The sequence below is a fragment of the Talpa europaea genome, assembly GCF_964194135.1.
Source record: "Talpa europaea genome assembly, chromosome: 14".
In the NCBI taxonomy this organism is placed as follows: domain Eukaryota; kingdom Metazoa; phylum Chordata; class Mammalia; order Eulipotyphla; family Talpidae; genus Talpa; species Talpa europaea.
The window spans coordinates 9,651,593-9,673,086 of NC_140082.1; the positions used below are offsets into that span (position 1 = coordinate 9,651,593).

The following is a 21,494-nucleotide window of genomic DNA, read 5'->3' on the forward strand; positions in this document are numbered from 1 at the left end:
GAGAAAAATCACACCAGCGAACATAGAATCTAATGCTTTCAGGGAGTAGGCAGATAATAAAAACAGCAAATAGAGTGAATGTAAGACAAAAGGGAGTGGTGGGGGTTGTGGTAAACTGGAATGTACCAGCCCTACCAAGAGACATATAAGTTCATTTTTTTTTTGTTTGTTTTTTTAAATAGAGGCATGTTTTATTTATTTAATTGTTTGTTTGTTTGTTTTGTTTATACATGCACTGAGTACAGTCAGAAGCGCGAGAGGGTGAGAGAATTCACCAGAGCCAGAGAGGGGAGCAGAGCAGGCAGAAGGACCAAAGTACACTGCTGAGGGGAGCAGCGGGCGGCAGGAGAGGTCTGCGCGCCATGTGGGACCCTCCTCCGGTGGCCGGGGAGCAGCCGGGGATCGAACCGGCGCCGCAGAGGCCGCAGGCAGCTTCGCAACCCAGCGCTCAACCGCTGTGCCACCGGGGAGGCCCTATAAGTTCATTTCTAAAACACACTGTGTTGGTGGTTGGCATGATAAAACATGGTTATAGGCTGGATTCAACCATGATCCAAAAATTTGGAACCACACAATACCATCTGATAGGTCACCATGGTTATCAGGTACCCCTTGGTTTTTAAAAAGTTTTTAGAGTTCCATGCACCCTTTCTCCCCCTAACTCCCACCAAAGGGCGCTTCAAGGCATCTCAGCCTCATGGCCTACCTGGAGCTTAGACCACTGGATCCTGCCGACGCAGCGGGAGGCATTCCGCCAGGCGTGCTTGGCCCCATAGATGAGCTCTGTGTCCTTGAGCTGATAGGTGCTGTTGGTTTCGATCTCTTTGTTCACCTCTTCCAGTCTTTCCATGTGGGCTTTGGAGCCAAATCTGAGTGAGAAGAGAAAAAGATCGGAGCTTCACCTTCTCTCCTGAATTAGAGGCTGGTGGAAGGTATGAGATGTTACAGGTGGCCAGAAGCACAGAAACTCTGAGCACACTGGACACAATAGTTGAAACAGAAAGGATAGACTGCAAACTTGATTGCCAACCACCAGGGCACATGTAATCAAACTGGCTGGGTGGGGACTGTGGCTAACAGGCCAGCTCATGCCTGGTGCTGAGGGGAAGCAGCATTCTGTTCCAGCCAGTAGCTATCCTACAGGAATGGGGGCTTAGTGCTGTCAGTGATTCGTTCACGATAAACTGGAAATATAACATTTGAAGGAAACTCTTCTAATTTTTAAATGTTGGCAATGAATTCAATTTTAGAAAGTTAAAATTATTATGAAAAATTTCAGGCTTACTAAGAGGTATAGAGAATAATATAACAAGCCCCTAAGCCTAAGAAATAATACATAAGCAAATGAAACAATATAGTTCCTTGGGGACTACTTCTCCATCGTAGTCCCTTTTCTCCTCAGAAGGGACTTCTATTTTCAATATGGCATTTACCAGATTTTTGTTTGTATTTTTTGCCGTGTGTGTGTGTGTGTGTGTGTGTGTTGTGTCCCTAATTCATATACAGTATTATATAAGGTTTATATAAATGGCAAAGTTTATATAAATGGCATCCTTCTACAACTTATTCTTTCTTTTGATCAAAATTATCTGTCAGATTTTTTCCCAGGAGCATGTAGAAATCTAGCCCATTCATTTTTCACAGTTGTATAGTCTTCCATTAGGAAAATAACACAATGTATTTTTACACATTCTTCTGTCAATGGAGTTGAGGTGATTTCCAATTGGCTATTTTTCCCCCTCTATTATTCAATATTCAGTGAGGATTTTCACACATATCTTCTTGTGAACAGGTAGAGAGTTTCTTAAGGGTATAGACCTAAGTGTGGAATTATTTGAAATGTTTTATATTTAAGCAACATTTTCAGGCCAAAAAAAAAAAAAAGCATATCCAAGGGATAGATTTAGCCCTTGGGTCCAGGTTTTTGACCTCTGCATATACTGGGCAGAGGCCTTATCCTCAGGCCTTGGTACAACTGTCTGCAAAGTTGGAACTTCCTTGATAACTCACCCTGGGCTTCCCAGAATTGACATATACTTGCCTTTTAATTGATGAGTAGTACTGATCAATAAACTCCTTGGCGAGAGGGAAGAGTTGTTCTTTTGTGCGGACGTCTTCAGGTCTTCGTACTTGCTGGGAAGGAAGCATGATGGAGCCCATGCAGATGTGCTCAGTGCATCCTGATTCCTGGAAGGAAAAGAAATTTGGGTTATTGCTTGGTTATGCCCAAGTGTGGCATGAGTTGAGTTGTAGGACTAGAGCTGATATTGATGATGGAGTTTACCTGGCCTTTAATTCCCAAAGGGAGTTTCTCAAGTACCAGCTTCAAATAATAGTTGGATGTGGTTAACAGCCAAGGTAAGGGATGCTCTGCAGAAGTGTAAGACTATGAAAGCATTTGCCTGGCTTTGTGATATAAAATATCCCTCAAAGCACAGGGTGGTCCTCAGACAAAGATTTCAGGCCCCAAATGTGGCTAGTGCTGAGGTCAAGTGGTCTTGGTCTACACCCCACTTGGATACTCACCAACGTACTCTTAAGGTGGAGGGTGTCGGTGAGAACCACATCTGTCTCCCAGTTCTTGACCTTGAGAAAGCGGGGGCACTTGGAGGGACTGCCATTCTTTGTGGGGGACTGTTTTCCCGAGGCAGGGGGCTGGAGGAGAGAATGGAAATGGTACATTAGGCTGACTCTTGAGAGTGCTGGAAAATTGTCTCCTCTGGGATGGGAAGAGGTGCTGCTCCCCTTGGAATCTGCCCTGAATCACCATCTGTCTGCACAGAGAAATAGATATGGCTCTCTGACACTGATATGTATGAAGTAGTAGGGAACCTGATCTTGCCACTATACAGAAAGAGGTGCCATTGAAGAACATTTTGGGATCTATTCTCTGGGGTAAGGGGTCAGGAACTCAAAGGTGTCTCCATTATCCAGCACAGGGCATGGCATAGTAGGGACTCAATGAATGTTTGCTGAATGAATGTATGACTGAGAGGACACTATCAGCCTGGGTCAAGTTTCTTGGATTTCTAGGCCTTCCTGCGAGCCCAAACTCACAACCTCTGGGAAGAGCTGGGAAAACAGAAAGGTTTAAATTAGAAAGACTTGAAGCATAGAATGGTCTCCCCAAATTTCAGGTTTCTGCCTCTCAAAAATGCCAAGTTTGTTTCTGCCTCAGGGCCTTTGCACTCACCATCCCCTCTCGTTTAAATACCTTGAGTCCCCCATTTGTCTTCACCTCTGTAAACAAATCACCCAGTAGGTGTGGGAGTATAAGTACTGGCCTGACCAATGTTGACCCATTCATTGAGACCTCAAGGTAAGGATCACACTGTCTTGGGTGTTTCTGAGCAACTGTCTACCTGGCTGGGTAGAGGGGTGTTTTGTGCATCAGAAAAGCATTAGTCATTCAGCAACTCTAAGGAAGATGCAGTGGGCACACTCTGACATGGTAGCTCAGCAAGGGAGGGAGAAAAAAGTGTTAGTCATGCTCATGCCAAAGAGTAGAGCAATGGGCAGTGGGCCAGTAATATTTACTGAGCATCTATTATGTACTAGGTCCTGGAGACATTATAGTGAACAAGACAGACATGATCCTTGCCCTCTGGAGCATTGTTGAGGGAGAAGTGGAGATAAATAGTAAGTAAATGAATATATAATGATAGAATTTCAGGTGATGATTAGACTATACAACAGAGGAGGTGATGGTAACTAAGTGGAGGGGGAAAAGGCAAGTGCAAAGGCCCGGAGGTAGGGATGAGCTTGTTCGAAGAGCCAGTAAGGGGCCTCCCTGGTGGCGCAGCGGTTGAGCGCTGGGTCGTGAAGCTGCCCGCAGCCTCTGTAGTGCCGGTTTGATCCGTGGCCACCGGCAAGGGTCCCACATGGCACACAGACCTCTCCTGCCGAGCCCACTGCTCCCCTCAGCAGTGTACTTCGTCTCTCTGCCTGTTCTGCTCCCCGCTCTGGCTCTGGTGAATTCTCTCACCCTCCCGCGCTTCTGACTGTACCCAGTGCTTGTATAAATAAATAAATCTTTAAAAAACAAACAAACAAAAAAACCAAAGAGCCAGTAAGGAGGACAATGTGGCTGGGGTATATAAGTGGGGGTCAGGACAGAGGCAGGGGACATATCTCATCAGCTTGGATGTGTTCAGGTGAGAGAACTGGGAATTATGATTAAATGGGCTAAGTCCAGGACACCAATCACAGAGAACTCCGAAGGACTAGTGCTGAAAACCACATTTGTTTATTGAGTATCTCCTGTCTGCCGGGCAAAGGATACTGTGACAAACGAGACAGATGTAATCTCTGCCCTCCTGGAGTTCACAGTCCAGTGGGGGTGCTGACAATTGAATCAACCATCATTGAGAGTGGCAGGTGCCGTAACGTGGGAGGTTGGCAGCATATGGGGGACTAGCAGACAGAAGAGGCATTTAATCCAGAGCATTTGACTTCTAAGCTAAGATCTGAAGGATAAGTAGATATTAACCAGGCAAAGGTAGCAGAGCAGGGTCTGTGGGAACCGCTTGTGCAAATGTTCAATGGCAAGAGGCACATCACAGCCACCTTTCCTGTCAGTGCAGTAGGAGCCCTGTGCTAAAGCACCTGGGCCACCATGGTAGAGTTTGGGAAACAGGAGGCAGGCGAAGAGTACCCCACTAACCCACCCCACTATTAAAGGCAGTTCCAGACGAGGGAGCAATAGCAGAGAAGAAATGGAAGGCACTAGACTCGTGACGTTCCACGCCTCCTGTATTGGTCAGATGTTGTCACCTCTGTGCTGGGCGCCACCAGCCATGCCCCTTCGCAAGTCACAGATGGGAACTGTCCCGGGCATCATCCTCTCTAGCCACCACATCCCTTCACCCCCTCCATTCCCTTTCATTTTAGCCTTCTAAAGATCTCTAGAACTTGTCTACCCTTTCTCCCTGCCTGCTGGCCAGCGCCCTGCCCAAGCCATCCACTCTCACTAGATGACTGTGATCATCCTGAGTGTCAGCCGGTACTGACTGCTATGGTGGTGTGATTCTGCTACTCCTAGTACAACTTGTAATGCTAGCAGTGCAAGTACAGCCGTGAGTATTATTATGGCGCAGTAACTATTCTGGGCACCAGGAGAAGGACTTGGATGAAGTCTTCCCTTCATCCCACACGTGCACTTTCTGTCCTGCTAGACATTAAGTCACTTACAACTCTGGGAAGCCACGTACAAATAGCCCACTACCCTGGAGACCTGCTCAGACATCCCAAACCCTTCTTGAGGACCCCAAGATCTCCACTGCTGCCTCTTCCAGCACAGCACACCTGCAGATGGTGGAAGGGACATCTGGGCAGGCTTTGCTGAGACAAATTCCTCGGATCAGCAGCTTAGAAACTTTCCTCAACCATCCACATTAACACTCTGGAGGCTGAGTTGCAGTTGGAATCCCAGAGGGGTGTTGGCGTGGGGTGGAACAGAAGAGTAGGAGTGTAGAGAAGCAGGAAGGAGAGGTGTGAGGTGTGGTCAGTGGGAGGGCAGCTCGTGGCCTTGATTGGCAGGGAGAGGAGGGAGCAAGAGAAGTGGCTAATGAGGGAGGCATCTGTTGAGGTTCCAGATGTGTGAGGGCTGGTGATTATGTGTCAAGGAACTGGGGAGTGTGCGCTGTGCCCCTCTCCATCCTGGGCTGCATGAGGCTGCACACTTGAAACCAGGCATTAGGAGGCCTCTGGTAGGGCTGTTGTACTTGGGTTTTGATGTTTTAATTAACCAGCAGTAATATTAGATGACTCAGGGGGGGACAAATGGGGAGATTAATATAGCAGTCAGGGGCGCTGTATGGGGGATGCAAATGACTTTTCTAAGCAGGGCCTAGCTAAAAATGCAGATTAGTGGCACTTAGGAGCTATTAAACCGGTGAAAGGGCACAAGTGGGCTTTGGGCTGGGGCTACAAGTATCCTTTCCTGGATTTGTCTGGGGTGGGTGGTGGACAATGAGAGCTTTTCAGGTACTGACAAGCTCTCCCTGGGTTCTGCAGGAAGGGCTGTCTAGAAAGCCTGCTCCAAAATTTGCAAAGGTAGCTCTGAATTTCAAAGGCTATGTCAACACCTCTTTGCTTCTGGAGCCTGCAGAGGGCCTGAGGAAGTGGAAGGAAATGACCCTGCAGAGCAAGAGGACACAGCCAGGTCTTGTCAGCTTGGGAGTCCCAGCCAGGAATTGAACTTTGTGCACACCTGACACACCAATTCCTTCTGCCTCCCCTCCCTTCCTTCTTGGTCTCCTTCAGCAAATACAAATTGAGCCCCTACTGTATGCCAGCGGCTTGTGTGCCTGCAGTGGCCCTCATCCTCCTCCCACAATGGGAGACGCATCTTACAGCTGTGTGCTCTGAAGCAAGAGTCTGCAAACCGTGGCCCATGGCCGAATCTGGTCTGCCACCTGTTTTTGTACAGCCCGCGAGCTAAGAATGGCTTTTCCATTTTTAGTTTGTGGAATAAAAAATGTCCAAAGAAGAATAATGTTTCGTGACACAGGCAAGTTATATGAAGTTCAAATGCCAGTGTCCACAAATAAAGTTTTATTGGAACACAGCCACACTCATTTGTTGCTGTTTTGGCTCTGGTTGCTTCGTAGGACAACGGCAGAGTATTGTGATGGAGATGACAATAAAATCAAAAATAGTTCCTTTACAGAGAAAGTTTGCAAACTCCTGATCTAAAGGGCTGAATTCCAGTGGTTAAACTATGTTATTTTACTTATGTTTCCATCTGCTTAAACATCACTGCATTAGAGATCTTCCTAGATCATTCTTCAACATAGCTACTGGCCCGTTACTCTCTGCTGTCCTTACCACCTTTATTATGCTTTGTTTTTCCTCATAGCACTTACCACTCTGCAATTATTGTGAGCATGGTTGTGGATTTGTATGTGACTGTATACACCCACAACTCCACAATCTTATAGATATAGATTTATATGTCTCTCTGGGTAGCTAGTCACAGACATAGTTCTCTGCCTACTCATTGTTCACTTTGCTCTATCTCCAACCTCTAGACCAGCATCCAGCACATAGTACATGTTCAACCAACATTTTAGATATGTTACGGACTGAACTGTGTCCCTCCTGAATTTATAGGCTGAAGCCCTAACACCTAACGTGCCTTATCCGGAGACAGGTTTTAGGGAGTCATCCAGGTTGAATGAGTCCATCAAGATGGAGCCGTTGTGTGACAGATTAGCAGCTTTGTAAGAAGAGGAACAGTCTCTCTCTGTCTGCATGTGTGCCAAGGACATGTGAGGACAGCAAGAAGGCAGCTGCATGTAAGCCAGAGAGCCCTCACTAGAAGCCGACCCTTCTGGTACCCTGATCTGGGAATTCCAGCCTTCAGAACGGTGAGAAATAACTTCTCTTGGAGTTGTTTAAGCCACTGAGTGGATGGTGTCTTGTTAGAGCAGCCCATGCTGACTAATAAAAGGTCTGAATGCATTTTAACTTTGTAGAGTCTCTTAAATGCTAAGCCAAAGGCTTTGCTCTTGATTTAGGAGGGAATGGAGAACCCCTGAAGCTGCCTGAGGGGGTGACCTCATCGGAGCCCAGTTTGAAGACGTAGGTGACTGCAAGGACTGCAAGAGGGAGAGGATGGAGGCACAGAGACCAGGAGGGGCTCTTGCTGCCACTCTGGTAAGAAGGATGACAGTGGAAACTACAGCTGCAGGAGCAGAGCACAGGAAGGGAGGAGTGGAAGTTGGGGTGCCTCCACAGGGTTGGTAAGTGGGAAGACGGAGAGCCTCTTAGTGGGAGTGATGGGAAGGAGGAGAGAGGGAAATTTGGAAGGCAGGAAGTTAGACACCAGACATCAGAATCCAGAAGATCTCGAAAGGGAGGCCAGGTAACCTCCCCCGCAACCCATGTGGCTGTGACAACCAGGAGCCTCGACGTGAGTCCAAGACAAGAGTGTGGCAGTGACAGGGAGGCACCTGGGAGGCATAGAACATCTCAGAACTGTTATGGGGTGAACAGTGTCCTCCGAATTTATGTCTTGATGTCCTAAACCCTAGTACCTCCAGAAATGACCTTATTTGGAGTTTTAACGAGGCAATTAAATTAAAAGGTCATAAAGGCAGCCCTAATTCAATATGGCTGGTGTACTTTATAAATATGGGCTAAACTGGCAGACAGACATGCAGACCAGGAGGAAGCCAATGAGCATGACGATGGCCATCTGCAAGATGGAACCAGCCCTGCCAACACCTGAGTTTCAGGCTTCCAGCCTCCAGAGCCCAGTGCTGTGAAACAATAAATTCATGTTTTAAGTCCCCTGGGTCTCCTCCCCCACCCCAGGAAACTGATCCAAGAGGTAAGCCCAAAACTGTGCAAAGCAAGTAGCTTTTTATTCTCTCACTGCTGGTACCAGCTTCTCCATTATGGCCAGCAGCAACCTGCACTGTTTGGCTGGTTGTAAAACCAGGGCAGCGAGCTGAAGCCGAGACAGGCAGCAGGCCCTCCACACAAGGGCCCAGATGCCACGCACTGTGTCCTTCTCTGCAGCTCCAGGCAGCGCTGCTCTGACTTGTGGGTAGTGCCTCTTCAGGGCAGCGAGTGTAACCCTGTTACAAGCTATGGCTGCTCAGGGTCCAGGACCACAGATCAGCAAACCAGCAGGTACACACCCATACAGGCAATTAAAAAATTGCTACTTACAACACTTAACCAACTGTGTTTAGTACCTCAGAGTATAATTTCTTTGTAGTGTATTCAGAGCATTACTTCAATGTGATTCATTCTTTATAATAACTCCACAGAAGCTTGAAATCACTCTCCCTCCCCCCGATTCAATGGTTGTGTTCTATAGTGTGTGGAGGACGATTAAGGAAGGGGGTGCTTGATGGTCAGACCCATCATAGTTTGGGTCCACAGTTGGGGGGGTCTTTCGCTTAGATTGTTGATACTTTCTCCAAATGAGTTAGTGCTTAGCACCCCTATGATCTCACGATACAACAGGCATTATTACACAACTTTAAACTTGGTCTCATCATAGACCACAAAATCTATAATACACCAGGAATTTTAGAATAATTTTAAAATAAATCCTGAAATTATCTTAGTAGTGTGTGTATTTGTGTGTTTAGTTATTTGAACCATTAACTTACTAAATATATGTATTTTTAACATATCTGCGATTATGTTGTGACCGTTTTTTACCTTTTCAAACATCCTGGAACCCTTAGAAAGTAGAATTGGGTTGTTCCTTTGCTCACCTCTAAGATTCTGTTTGAAAGACGTATTGGTAACTGATATCAATTTGCAAAGTGAGGAGATAAAAATGATTCTGACCCAACTTGGCCTATCTGGGAAGAGAAGTTGAATGGTTTTGATGCAATGAATGGGCATGCAGAACAGTGTCATGATTTCTCAAACCAGAATGTAATTGTATCACTGGACAGCAGTCGGACAGCTTGCATTGAACGTACTCACTAGTAAAACAAACAGTTGGCAAAAGATGTGGAAACTCCAGCAGGGCTAAACCCAAACACCCGTCAATTCAGGCCCCACTTCCTGGCTCCATCCTGGCTCTGACCACCTAGGGCAACAGGATTTGGAAGGCTGGTCTCTTGGCCAAGTGACCTGTACAGGCCCTGGCGGTCATGAGCAGGTGACAGCTTGGGTGGAGGGGAGAGAAATGCCTGCAAGATTGGGATTCTGCTGTTACTGGGGGCTAAGGGAGTCCTGTATAAATTCCTGGAAAGCATCTTTGTTGAGGGTCCTTTGTCCTCTGCTTGGGGCTGGGGGAGCTCCGGGGACACTGGGCAAGTGAGAAACACTAGGGGGACTAAAGATACTTCTGGGAAAAATCCAATTTGCGTGTCTAGTGCTGGCTGTGAGCTGGATCAAGGTAAAAGAGAACTAGTTGTGTTGAGTTAAAACAAAAATGAGTTGACTAGCAGGGTATAGCTAGGGATTTGGGACACCCTTCCACAAAGATAAATTAATCTTCAAACACAGGAGGTTTCTCAAACGCTTGGAGACAAAGGTAGGGGACGGAATAAGCAACAAGCAACCTGAGTTGTCACTCTGAATGGGACCAATGGAATCTGCCAAAGCCAACCAGGTGGACCTTGTGGGGACTGCTGTGCATGATTCTACAAAACTCCAAATACCATGGTGTGACAACTGCTATGTCTATGTCTGTAGCTTGTCTTTGGAATAGAAGTTTCTGGAACATAAGGCAAATACTTGATGAGAAGATGATGTCTAGGCTGTGAACTCCCTCAAGGCAAGTGATCATGTTCAATTTCATTTCATTTTGGTCACATTTACTAAATGCCTATTGGGGCTTGACCTGGTCTAGGCCATTGCATGCCCACCAAGTCAGAGGGGGAAGTGGAGGCTCTGAAAGGTAAGGCAATTATCCCCAAACTAACGACTAATGGGGAACAGAGCCGGGAGAGGAATCGAGAGCCTCAAGGATGCTATCTTTTTACTTTGGGCCTTAAAGTTTCCCTGCTCTGTATTCCTAGAGCTCAGTCCCCAAGAGATATAAGTGACACGTTACTCAATTTGAAAGAGCGACAAGGACCATGTAGTCACCAAGGGAAAGAGGTGCGGCTCTGTCACCAAAACTCTGCGGCTGCTCACTTCCCCTTTCTGGGAAGCAAGGATGTCATCTGTAAAATGAGGATAACTTCTTGCCCTGTTTGCCTCACCTTAGCAACAGGATAACTAGCCAGCTGTCTATACCTAGATAAACAACATACTACCCAAACTAGCAGGGCACTAATGAGCCAAAATGATGACACTCATTTTTAGAGCACGTATTCTGTGCCAGGTTCTGTAGAGTTAGGAGCGGCTTGTGAGAATCCATGGACTGGGTTCAAGTCCCATCGTCACCAATTAATGGTCATGGGACCTTCATCAGGCTACTAAAACTGCTGGGCTTCAGTCTGCTCATCTGTAAAATGGGGACAAGAATAGTACTTTACTAGGGATGGGTTTTAGGACCTTAAGTGCCTGTGAGCACTGCCTGACAGCGCCTCAACAAATATTATCTATTATTATTGCAGAGTTGATATTCTCATTTCATACATTATCTCATTTCCTTCTCCCCACAACTCTCTGCTGAACCTATTAGCCCCTATTAGGAAATGGAGGGTCAGCATTGTGCGCTAATTAGTTGTCTGACCAAGGTGGCCCGTAGGAGGCAGCCAAGCCTGGGCTGACCCCAGAGCTGAGCTGATAGCAGCACTGTGGGAGAGTGAGCCCAAGGGTCAGAGCCCTCCCCCAGTCTCCCCCCCCCATTACTCTGAGTGCCGCTGTTATTTTAACCCTGACATCGACATGGACAGTTTGTAGAGCCAGGGTTGACTTATAAGGTTTCCCGGGGAACCAGGCTTGGGCTGAGAGGCAGGGTTTTGCTGGCTTGCCTTCATGCAGATGCAGCCCAGCGGGCTTGGCAGTGCCCTTTTGGTTCTCAGTGAAGCCAGCACCAGCGGGTCAACTGGGGTGTACGCCCATGGAGTGAGAGGGGCCCTGGCCACCATTGCTTTTTTGATGATTGGGGAAAATGGCCCATCAGCATGCCCACCTCCTCATAATTGGAGTTTTCCAGACAGGCTGGGGGGGGATGCTGGAAGTAGAGAAAAGCTTCTCAACAAATTTTGACATTTTGAAAGCAGCCAGGAAGCCCTAAGTCCCCAGAGGTGTGGAAATGCCAGGCTCTTGATGAGGGGTAGGGCAGGGAGGGGGATTTTAATATAGTCATTTACCTGATGCCTGACAGCCTGTCAGCAAGAGGCTGGAGAGAGGGGCACAGGCTGAAAAGGGGAAGATCCCAGCAGTGATCCTGCTTCCCCTAGGCCAAGACCCCTCCTGGTGCCCTCTAAGGATTGGCCTGATGCTTAATTAGTATCTGAAAATATATGTTCTGCCCCTAAGCAGATCACGGCCCACCGCTTACCCCCTTAGGAAAGGATATCAGGCTGGCAAGGGACATGGATGCTTAGTAAGGAGGGAGGCTGAGAAGGGTGTGATTCAGATCCTAAGGTTTTACAGGAAGAAGGACAAGCAGTTTCTCACATCACTTATCTAGGGTAGCATTTTCACTTAAGAGAATTATTATGTCAAGGATCTTTAGAATGGTGTCAAGACTCAGTACATGTCTCAGGTGGTATTACACAAAAGATAATCTCAGAGATCCAATAATGATCCTTAGCAAGAAAAAAAAAAGCACAGCCACAGCCTTTTACTATGTTTCCTACTTTCTTCTATGCAAGCTCCTATGTGACCTTCAAAACCCAGGTCAAATGTCACCTCTTCCCCTAAACCTTTCCTGATACTTGCTGAGATACTTATGTTCCTGCAGCATTTCTTGTCCCTCTCTGGTTTTGGATTAGTTGCACTGTATATGTGCCTGTCTCCTCAAGATTCTCCACAAGGGTCTCAAAGGCACGGAGGATAATGTTTGCTCATCTTTGCTTCCTCCATAGAGCTATGCACATGGCAGGAATTGGTGAACATTCGGTGATGAGTGAGCTGATTCATTCTCTTTACCAGCCCAGGACAGATACAATTTGCAAGAAAACTTAAAAATGAATGTCACAGTCTTTCACACACTGTGTTTTAGTGACCATGCCTGCTTAGGAATTTAAGTCTCACAGGTCTTGCCCCCTGCTGGCACAGGCTATTAGCAAGAGAAATGCCAACTAGATAAATATGAATGTCTCAGCCTTTGGGGACTGATTTAAGAGATGGTATCCCTGTGACTGATTTTCCTTGAATTTAGACCAACAAAGCATCAAAGAGGAAGGGAGACACTTATCTTTTCCTTCAGGGAACTATGGGCTTCTGAGTCTGGAAGTTCTTTCTCATGTCTAGCCTGCCTCCTTCCTGCTTCAGTTGGGCTCTGTTGCCTCTGGCTCTGTGTGTGGGGACAATGCCGATCAGCCGTTCCTCCCGCTCCTCCACTTTCTGACTCAGGGAAGCAGGTAGCAGCTGGGTCTCTCTTTGTGCTATTAACAATGCTAACCCTGCCGTGCCATGGATGCTTAAAAAAGCAGCAAATGTGGGTTACTATTGGGAGGGAGGAAGCTGATTCCAGTAGCTTCAGCTGAAGAGGCAATGAGCAGGTAGAGAAGAGGATAAGCATGGGAGCTGGCCTGTCAGCTGGGAAAGAAGAGCCTTGTGTTTTCTATGAACTTGAGCATCTGGGAAACATTTGTGAGCTGCGGCTGTGGCAATGTCTAGCAGGAGCTATCAGGGCTCTGGAGCTGGGACTTCTATAACTGAGTGGTTGGGTCTCTGCCTCTTTTCACTCTATTTCTAAGAGGCATTTGGAAAATTGAGTCTCAGACAACTCAGCCTGGATAATGCAGGCCAGTGGCTTTGAATCTTTTTTCGGGTCATGGACAACATTGAGGATTTGATAATGATAAAGGAATGAATGTGAACCCAAGCACTGCTTAGCTAAGTGTCTGGCTTTTAGAAGTTTTTAAGCCTAAAGCTGTTTAGCAGTTTAGCTCAGAAAGATGCAATCTTTTCCCTTTTGCCAGCATCCTTCCTCCAAGGAAATGGACTTTCCACTTTAGAGGAGAACTTAGGGTAAATTCTCAACACTTCTGATTGCTGTGGACCAAATATTTGGTCTCCCAGCTACTCCCAACCAATTCACAAGTTGAGGACTAAGGCTCAAAGTGATGGTATTAGGAGGTGGGGACTTTGGGAGGTGATTAGGTCATGAGGGTGGAATCCTTCTGAGAAGGATTAGTGCCCTTATAAAAGAAACCCAGATAGCTCCTTTTGACATGTGAAGACACAGCAAGAAGATGCTATCAATGAAGCAGGCCTGCACCAGACAGTGAATCTGCCACTGCCTTGACCCTGGACTTTGCAGCCTCCTGAATCATGATAAATTATTTCTGTTTTTATGAGGTACCCAGTCTATGGCATTCTGTTACTGCATGCCTTCATCCACTAAGACACTGATCACGTCATCATGATGGCGTGCAAAGAGGGCCAGTGGGCCTGCTAATCAGCCCTGCTCTATCCTCAATATTGAGCCCCATTTCTCAGGTTTGAAGTTCAAGGTTATACTTTTCAGGCTGTCACTGTCTAATTGAGGTGATACATGAAAGGAAAAGGCCATAGTCCTGCCATTGCTCAGAGTTCAGCAATGACATTAAAGGTCTTTTCAGTGGGGTCAAGGCCACTTATGCTTCTTCCCTATAATTCAGATCTTGGAGGTTACTGCAGACTAGCAATGAAATTCTCATACCTACAGGGGACAAGCAGTTAAGGTAAATCAATAAAGCAGACTGGATAATATCAAGACATAACACTTGGTTGCCTATTAACACACAAAAAATGCTTCATTTTCATAAAACGTAAAATCTTTCTCATCTTCCCTGAAACATATGAATCTCTTGGCCTATTTCTATCTGACAGTTAGGATAAAGACACGGATACAAAAAGAAAATCAATAGCACTAATATAAAAATGACAATGAACACTTGACCTTAGTGAGAGAGAACAATAACGAGTGGTGAGGATTGTGGCAAACCAGAGAATTCCCGTTTGGGGAGTGGGGGGCAGCTGCTACTCAGTCCAGGAAGGTTATTGTCCCATAAAAATATAGGCTCAATGTGGTCAGATTGTCCACACTTGTAAGAGAAGTTATATATATGCATTTATATAAAAATTTGAAACACTGGTAATAAATTCAAAGTACCAATATAAATTTCTCTTCAGATACACACTGCAGACCTAACAAATCCTATCAATTTGGATCTGGCTTGAGACTGCCTCTTTCTGTCCTTTGTCTTGGAGGGTTTGCATTATGGCAACACCCTTGATTTCCAATTGAGAATGAAAATTTAAACTTTGTTCATTTAAACACCACTGGATAATACTTTTCTCATGTTCGCAGTGTGGACTTGATTTTTGGATGGCATAAATGAAGCCTGTAATTGTGCTTATCCACCAAGTGTTCCAGATGTCACTGCAAGAGGAGAGAGGCCAAAGGATCATGGGTCTCAACTACTGTGGAATCCCTGATGTCCTTATATCCCTGAGCAGCCAACAGCAGTTAAGGCAAGCAATTCCCACTGAAGCTCTGGAATGATCCACCTCCCCTGTAAAACTCTGTGGAGAACCTTTGAGTCATCACTTAGTGGCTGGTGCTGAAAGATGCTGTCCATACACTAAGCATCAGAAGTCAGAACTTGGCAATCTGGTCTGTGCATCCAGAGTTTGGGGGGTACTGGGATAATGAAAGGAAGGAAGATGATCTTCTGAGTGACCTGGGTCATTTCCCCATTCTGACCTCCTCCTGGTCACTCCATCGGTACCCTCGGCAATGCAGAGGATGGATGGGAAATTCACATACTTCACTACGGTTGCTTTGGCTTGGCCCACTAGCTGGCTGGGTAAGTGAGAAAAAAAGTGTTGTTGATCTCTAGTTAAATCCAGTCATTCTTGGGAAAGCAAACTGACTTACCTGCAAAATAATCTCAGCAAATCGGCAATGACTAAAAAGTTGGATACGCCGAGTTGCTGAGGCCATGGGAAAATAGTTACTCTCCTTTTTGGTGGGATTGGCATGTCCCCTATGGTGAGCAATTGGGCAATTTCTGCCCACATCATAGATATACATGACCTTTGACCCAACAATTCCACTTTCAGGAATTTATTCTATGGATAAGCCTGTCCATGTGTCAAATGAGATATTTATATAGTCTTTCATTATGGCATTTCATTAGCAAAAAACGCAATGGCCCAGGTGTCCATTATGTAGGACTGACCCAGTAAATTATGTTACTGCCATATAATGGAACATTATGCAGCTGTGAATAAAGAATCAGGACTCTCCTTACTTATGAATTAGGCCTAATCTCCAAGATAGGCTACTAAGTGAAAAAGCAAGGTGAATGTGTATAGCATACTCTCATTTGTGTAAAAATATATAAAACCAATAAGTGTACTTACCTATTTCTGCATAAAATATAATTAAAAGGACCCAAAAATAAAATATTGCTTACTTCTGGGAAGGGAAAGAAACTGTGGCTGGAATTAGGGGAGAGAGAAGAACTTTTTACCTTCAGTACTTTTTAATCTTTTAAACTTGTAACCAAGTGATTGCCTTTCCTGGCAGAAAGAGAATTAGAGTTTGAAGAAAAACGGCAAACTCACAAACAAAATAAAACAAACCAAGCCAAAATCTATATCCCAGGACACATGCTCCTGACCTCACCTCAGCAACCCTTCAACTATGGCGGCTGGTTTCTACCCCATTGTGTTTTGGGGTTTGGCTTCCCTTCCCTTATCTTCACACCCAAGAGGGTTCGGGGAGGCATGAGAGAGTGGGTGCCAGGTTGGCACCAACCTTACCTGCTCCTTCTCTGAATACGGGTTGTTGAGGACCACAGGCACGTTGCCCTTCCCCCACAGGTCACTGAAGACTCGGTCATTCTCTACACCGAGAGGCAGTGGCTTGTGTGACTTGCCATCCATCAGATCTCTGAAAGGCAAGGGGGCAGATGAGGAAGGTGAGGCATCAGAGAGCCTGTTGGCTGCCCCGATCTACAAGTCCTGCTTGAGTCAGTACAGAACCTGCAGATCACCCACATCCACATGGAACCAGCCAGCTTTAGGCTCCCAGCCACCGAACAGGATCACCAATGACAGGTGGGAAGGAAGCCCCGTTGTCAAGCCCAAAGGTGACTGCATCCAAATTGGCACTGATGGCTGGCACATACCCATCTTTGCGGATATCACCTCAGGATGGCCACGGCATAGATTTTGTGCCTTCTCCCCCACCCCATTTTATAGATCTAGGAACAGAGGAGGCCCATCTTTCAGCAAAACCCCTGGACAACTTAATGTCCATAAGACTTAATCATGGATGATACAGGAGGCAGAAGGGACAGGGAAGGAACCAAGCTATGTGGGTCAGGGTGGAAATCATCCAATGCTGACTAAGGCTTTGATAATAAGATTAATGATACCAGGTCAGGATAAACAGGAAAGATTCCTAAAATAAGGGGGACAAAGCAATGACAAAAATGCATTAACAATGATGCTAGTATTTATTAAGTACTTATTATGTGTCCAAGCACTTTATATGTTTTAGTATAATTCTTGTGACAGATGTTGAGACAACTAAGTTGCTCAAAGTCACAGTATTCCAGCCTACTCTTCCCATGCATTGTGAAGTGCAGGGTCTCACTATTATAATCATCATTATCATAATTCACCACCACCATCCTCATCACCACCACCACCATCATCACCACCACCACCATCAGCACTACCACCACCACCATCACCACCACCACCACCACCACAATCATCACTACCAAGGCATCAACACTATCACCAGCATAATCAACACCACCCCCACCATCATCACCATCATCATCACCATCACTGCCACCACCCCCACCATTAACATCACCTTTACTACCATCAGTATTACGATCATCACCATCACTACCACAATCACCACCATCCAACTCCTCATTAGCATAACCATCACTATTGTCACAGTCACCATCACCATCATCACCAGTGCTATCATCTTCATTATCATCACCTGCCATAATTATCAAATCATTATCATCACCACTTTTTTCACCTCATAATATTCTTCATCATCCCTTCCAGCATCACCATCCTCCTCCATCACACTGTCATCAACATTGGTGTTACCATTATCATCGTCCTCATAGTCATCATCAGATGAGGAAACTGAGGATCCGAGAGGTTAAATGATGGTGGAGTTGAGAATTGAATCCAGGCTGGTTGCTGATTATAGAGACTACAACTGCTTAACCAGGAAGCTTCCTGGATCCATAACGGCCCCTGGCCCCCAATCTGGTGATGACAGTCGTTTGGGATGAATCAGAAGCCAGAGTCCAGGCTCTGAGTGCACAGCCCTGAGTGCCCCCTCCAACTGCTTCCTTCAACTGTGTTTCACAAAGTCCTGATGGCCTATGTCAAAGGCACTTACATTTTTCTGCTTGGAGAGGCTTGCAATTGCCAGAAGGAATGTTCTGTTTCACCCTCTTTAAAATGTCACCCAAACACACCCGAAGTGGCTCTTGATTACAGACATTTCCCAAGTCAATGGTTTACCTACATGGTGATAAACAGAGGAATTGCCTGTTGTGAGGGTTGCTGTAAATGTCACTCCTTTCAGCTCCCAATCTCCTGATCCTGTTATATCATAAGACCCTAGTGGGGATTCAGAGAGAAGTTTAATATTGTTTGAGCGTCGGGATCATACCAGTGCTTGCACAGAAGTCACTTCATTTAATCTCAACAGACATTAAAAGCCCAATTTTACAGACGCAAAAACCGAGTCCAAAGGGTTTATAGAAGTTTCCCAAGGTTCCGCAGGAAGCACACAGCAGTGTTGGGATCTGAAATGAAGGCTGATGGATGCTTGGCCCAGATCTTTCTTTTCTTTAAAACAGAGATAGGAAAAACTAGTCAGGATGTTCACACTAGGCCAGAGGCTAAAGAGCAAGTAATGCAACTTCTCTCAATCAATGAGGTCAGTTTACAGAAATGACAGGACTCAATTACCCAGGCAACTTCAAAATGGCTCCCAGGGCTTGTGCAGGGAGGGTGGCTTTTGTCATCTTTTTCTTTTTTTCTTTTTTTGTTCTTTCTTTCTTTTCTTTTCTTTTCTTTTTTTTTTTTTAGCATTTAACATCTTTGTTTAAGTAATGCGTTTGGAGTGCTTTGCAGGCACTTATTTACAAGTCCTATGTGAAGCAAAGGGGAAGAAGATTTTTAATATGGGGCCACGGGAACATATGGGTTGAGCTATTTTGCCTCCCTTCACCCAAGAGCAAAATCAGAAGTAGATTTCCGTAGATTCCCAATGCCCAGTCTGACAACAACAACCAGGTCTGAGAGCTGGGGTATTGCTAAACGTGCTCACCAGGGTCTCAGTGTGATGGGGGTGAATGAGCAGCGTGTTGGCTAAAAGCACTGTGGATTGGGTGGAACTGGGTTCACTTCTTGGCTTTATTGGTGATAGGCTGTGCAACTCAGATATTTTTGATACTTAAGCTTTCTAATTCTCCATTTATGCATCTCGAAAATAGGTTTAATGATCACACCTCGTTCATGGGGTTGCTGCAAGGGCTAAGGCTTACAGTATTTAGCCCGTGGGCTTGTTAGCACTCTTACCAATGACAGTGGGTTGGGGGAGAAGGGAAGAGCACAGGCTGTACCTACACACTATATGACTATTGATCTTTTTTTTTTATTTATATGTATTTTACATCATTCTTCATTTTTGTACAATGTGTGCTTTCTCCTCTCAGGTTGATCTGTTTTCTTGAAACTAAAATTCTTAATAATGAACTGAGATTCCCACCCTGATGATGCACAAAGGAGTGCTGGGCATTGACGCCATCAGAAATCAATCAGGATCAGCAGGACAAGATGTACCAGGGTCAAGATAATGGGGAGGCTGAATGTGACAAATACCAGAAACATTAGCTGGCCATTCTGATGGGCTATTAGCACATGACTAACTGTTTTTGTTTAACTTAATATAAAAAGGCCAGCTTGAGATAAGATGGCAGAAGGGTTTCTTCAGGGTGTTGCACCTGCCGTTCTCTCAGATCGCTGGCCAGCTTTCTGAATAAAGTGCTTCTTACAGAGTCAATTCCTGTTGCTGCTTATTGGCTTTCTGTAGTGACAGGCAGCACCAAGGACCTGGCCTTTTCTGGTAAAACCACTAGCTTATAGGCTAAACAGACAGAAACAAGAAAAGGAAAATGCTAGTTCTGTATGAGACAGTCAAGAACCCCCTAAGCTGGCATAAACTTTCAGAGACGAGGGAAACATTCCACATCTGTGCTGACTGGTGGTATTGCCACTAGCCACAGGTGGCAACTGAGCACTTGAATTAAGAGTATTGTCACTGAAGAATGAAATGTTTGATTTTATTGAACTCTCATGAAATTGAAACAGCCACCTGAGGCAAGTGACCTAGTATAGGACAGCCCCTGGCTCTCACCTCCTCTCAGTGTCCACATCATCTGGAAAGGCTGTCCCCAGAGAGCGTGGCATTCTGGGTGTGCCCATGTACTACAGCTATCACATGGCCATGTCTGATGGCTCTCAAACTTCAGACTGCATCAGAATTAACCCAGGGGCTTGTTAAAATTCACCTGAGTCCATCCCTGGAGAGTGTGAAGTCTGCTCTAGGCGGGAGCCTGGAATCTGCATTGTCAAAAGGTCGCCACATGGTTCATGGACACCCTTGAAGACCCATTTTCTTGGGAATGCCCAACTCTACTGTCAACAGCAAGCTGCCCTCCTGGTTAGAAACGTCAGCCCTCCGTCTCCCCTCCTTCCTCCAGCTCCTTCCCTCAGCTCTTCTGCAGCCCTCTCTGTCCCTGTAAGGGCAGGCGTAGTGCTCTGCCCCCCACCTGGCGAGCATTTCCTATGCTTTCTGGCAGGGACTAAACTAAAATCCTTTTTCTGCCACGTTGCTAGCTGGACAAGCCAAGAGTCGGTCTAGCATCTCTAAACCTCTGAGCACCTTTGCCAGGTCCTTCCCAATGAGGCTCCCCGGGAGCCCGGTCCCTGACCTCTCATGCAGGGGATGGGGGCCCTAAGCCTGACTCTATAGGAAGTTGGCACGCGTGCCCTCAAGAGCTGACCACTAGCCAACCCTGAGGCTCCAGGAGGGGCAGCAGGTGGCCAGGCCTGTGTGCAGCACATAGCCTGGAGGTGGAGCCGCTGGCCCAGCCAGGCAAGGAGGCCGCTGAGGAGCAGCTGGTCCTGGCAGGAAGTCCTGCCCACGTCTCTCAGCAGACGCTTCACTCTCTCCGGCTCCCCTTCTCCCTCTCCACACACTCAACAGCCCTTGGTTTCTGTCTCCACCTGGTCATGAATGCTGGGAGCTGTGGAAACCAGGTTTGAGGTCTCGGCATGGCTCTTCTCCTGGATTTTGTGAAGCTGGAGTTGGGGAAGGTCTCATAGAGAGAAAAATGTGCTCCTGAAAGCCGGCTCTGGGGTGAATGCTGTCACCGAGCAGTGAGGTGAGGCCTCCAGTCTAGGCATAATAATAGTGCAAGAGCTGGGCAGGACTCCCCAGCTCCAGGCTTCACAGGGTGCAGGTGGGGCATGCCGGGCTGAGTGTGGACGCTGGGGAACCGGAAGGGCCATGAATTCCCCTTTCCCACGGTAGGCTGCCTCGCCAGGATATGGACTAATGCTAACAGTTTTTCTGATGCAGATAGCAGAGTGAGTCTGGAGACCAGTTTTATGATGACATCTCTTGAATTCTCTATTTTGTCACAAATTCACTCTTTCTGTGAACTGAAGGTTCGAATAAAATTCAAGGGAGAACTAGCTGGGACCCTTAGCTCCCAACTTGTGACCTTTGACCTGAGCGGATGTTGGACTTCCTGCCAAAGTGATTTCCAGAAGGGTCGAATGGAGCAGTAAACCTTCCAGGTGTGGCCTGACAGGAGAGGGACAAGGCCAGTGGCCTGGTC

The 21,494-nt window shown here is 46.4% G+C and overlaps 1 protein-coding gene across 2 annotated transcripts in view; it reads right to left on the reverse strand.

The window, feature by feature from the left end:
- NOS1 (nitric oxide synthase 1) overlaps window positions 1-21,494 on the reverse strand; it is a gene marked incomplete at its 5' end in the record, with an annotated part of 72,623 nt that overhangs the window by 43,534 nt on the left and 7,595 nt on the right. For both annotated transcript variants that reach the window (XM_084254403.1, XM_084254402.1), the window contains 4 exons: window positions 707-869; window positions 2,042-2,187; window positions 2,527-2,655; window positions 16,357-16,486. In XM_084254403.1, the coding sequence (XP_084110529.1) occupies window positions 707-869; window positions 2,042-2,187; window positions 2,527-2,655; window positions 16,357-16,486 (568 nt within the window). The remainder of the gene's footprint in view (window positions 1-706; window positions 870-2,041; window positions 2,188-2,526; window positions 2,656-16,356; window positions 16,487-21,494) is intronic.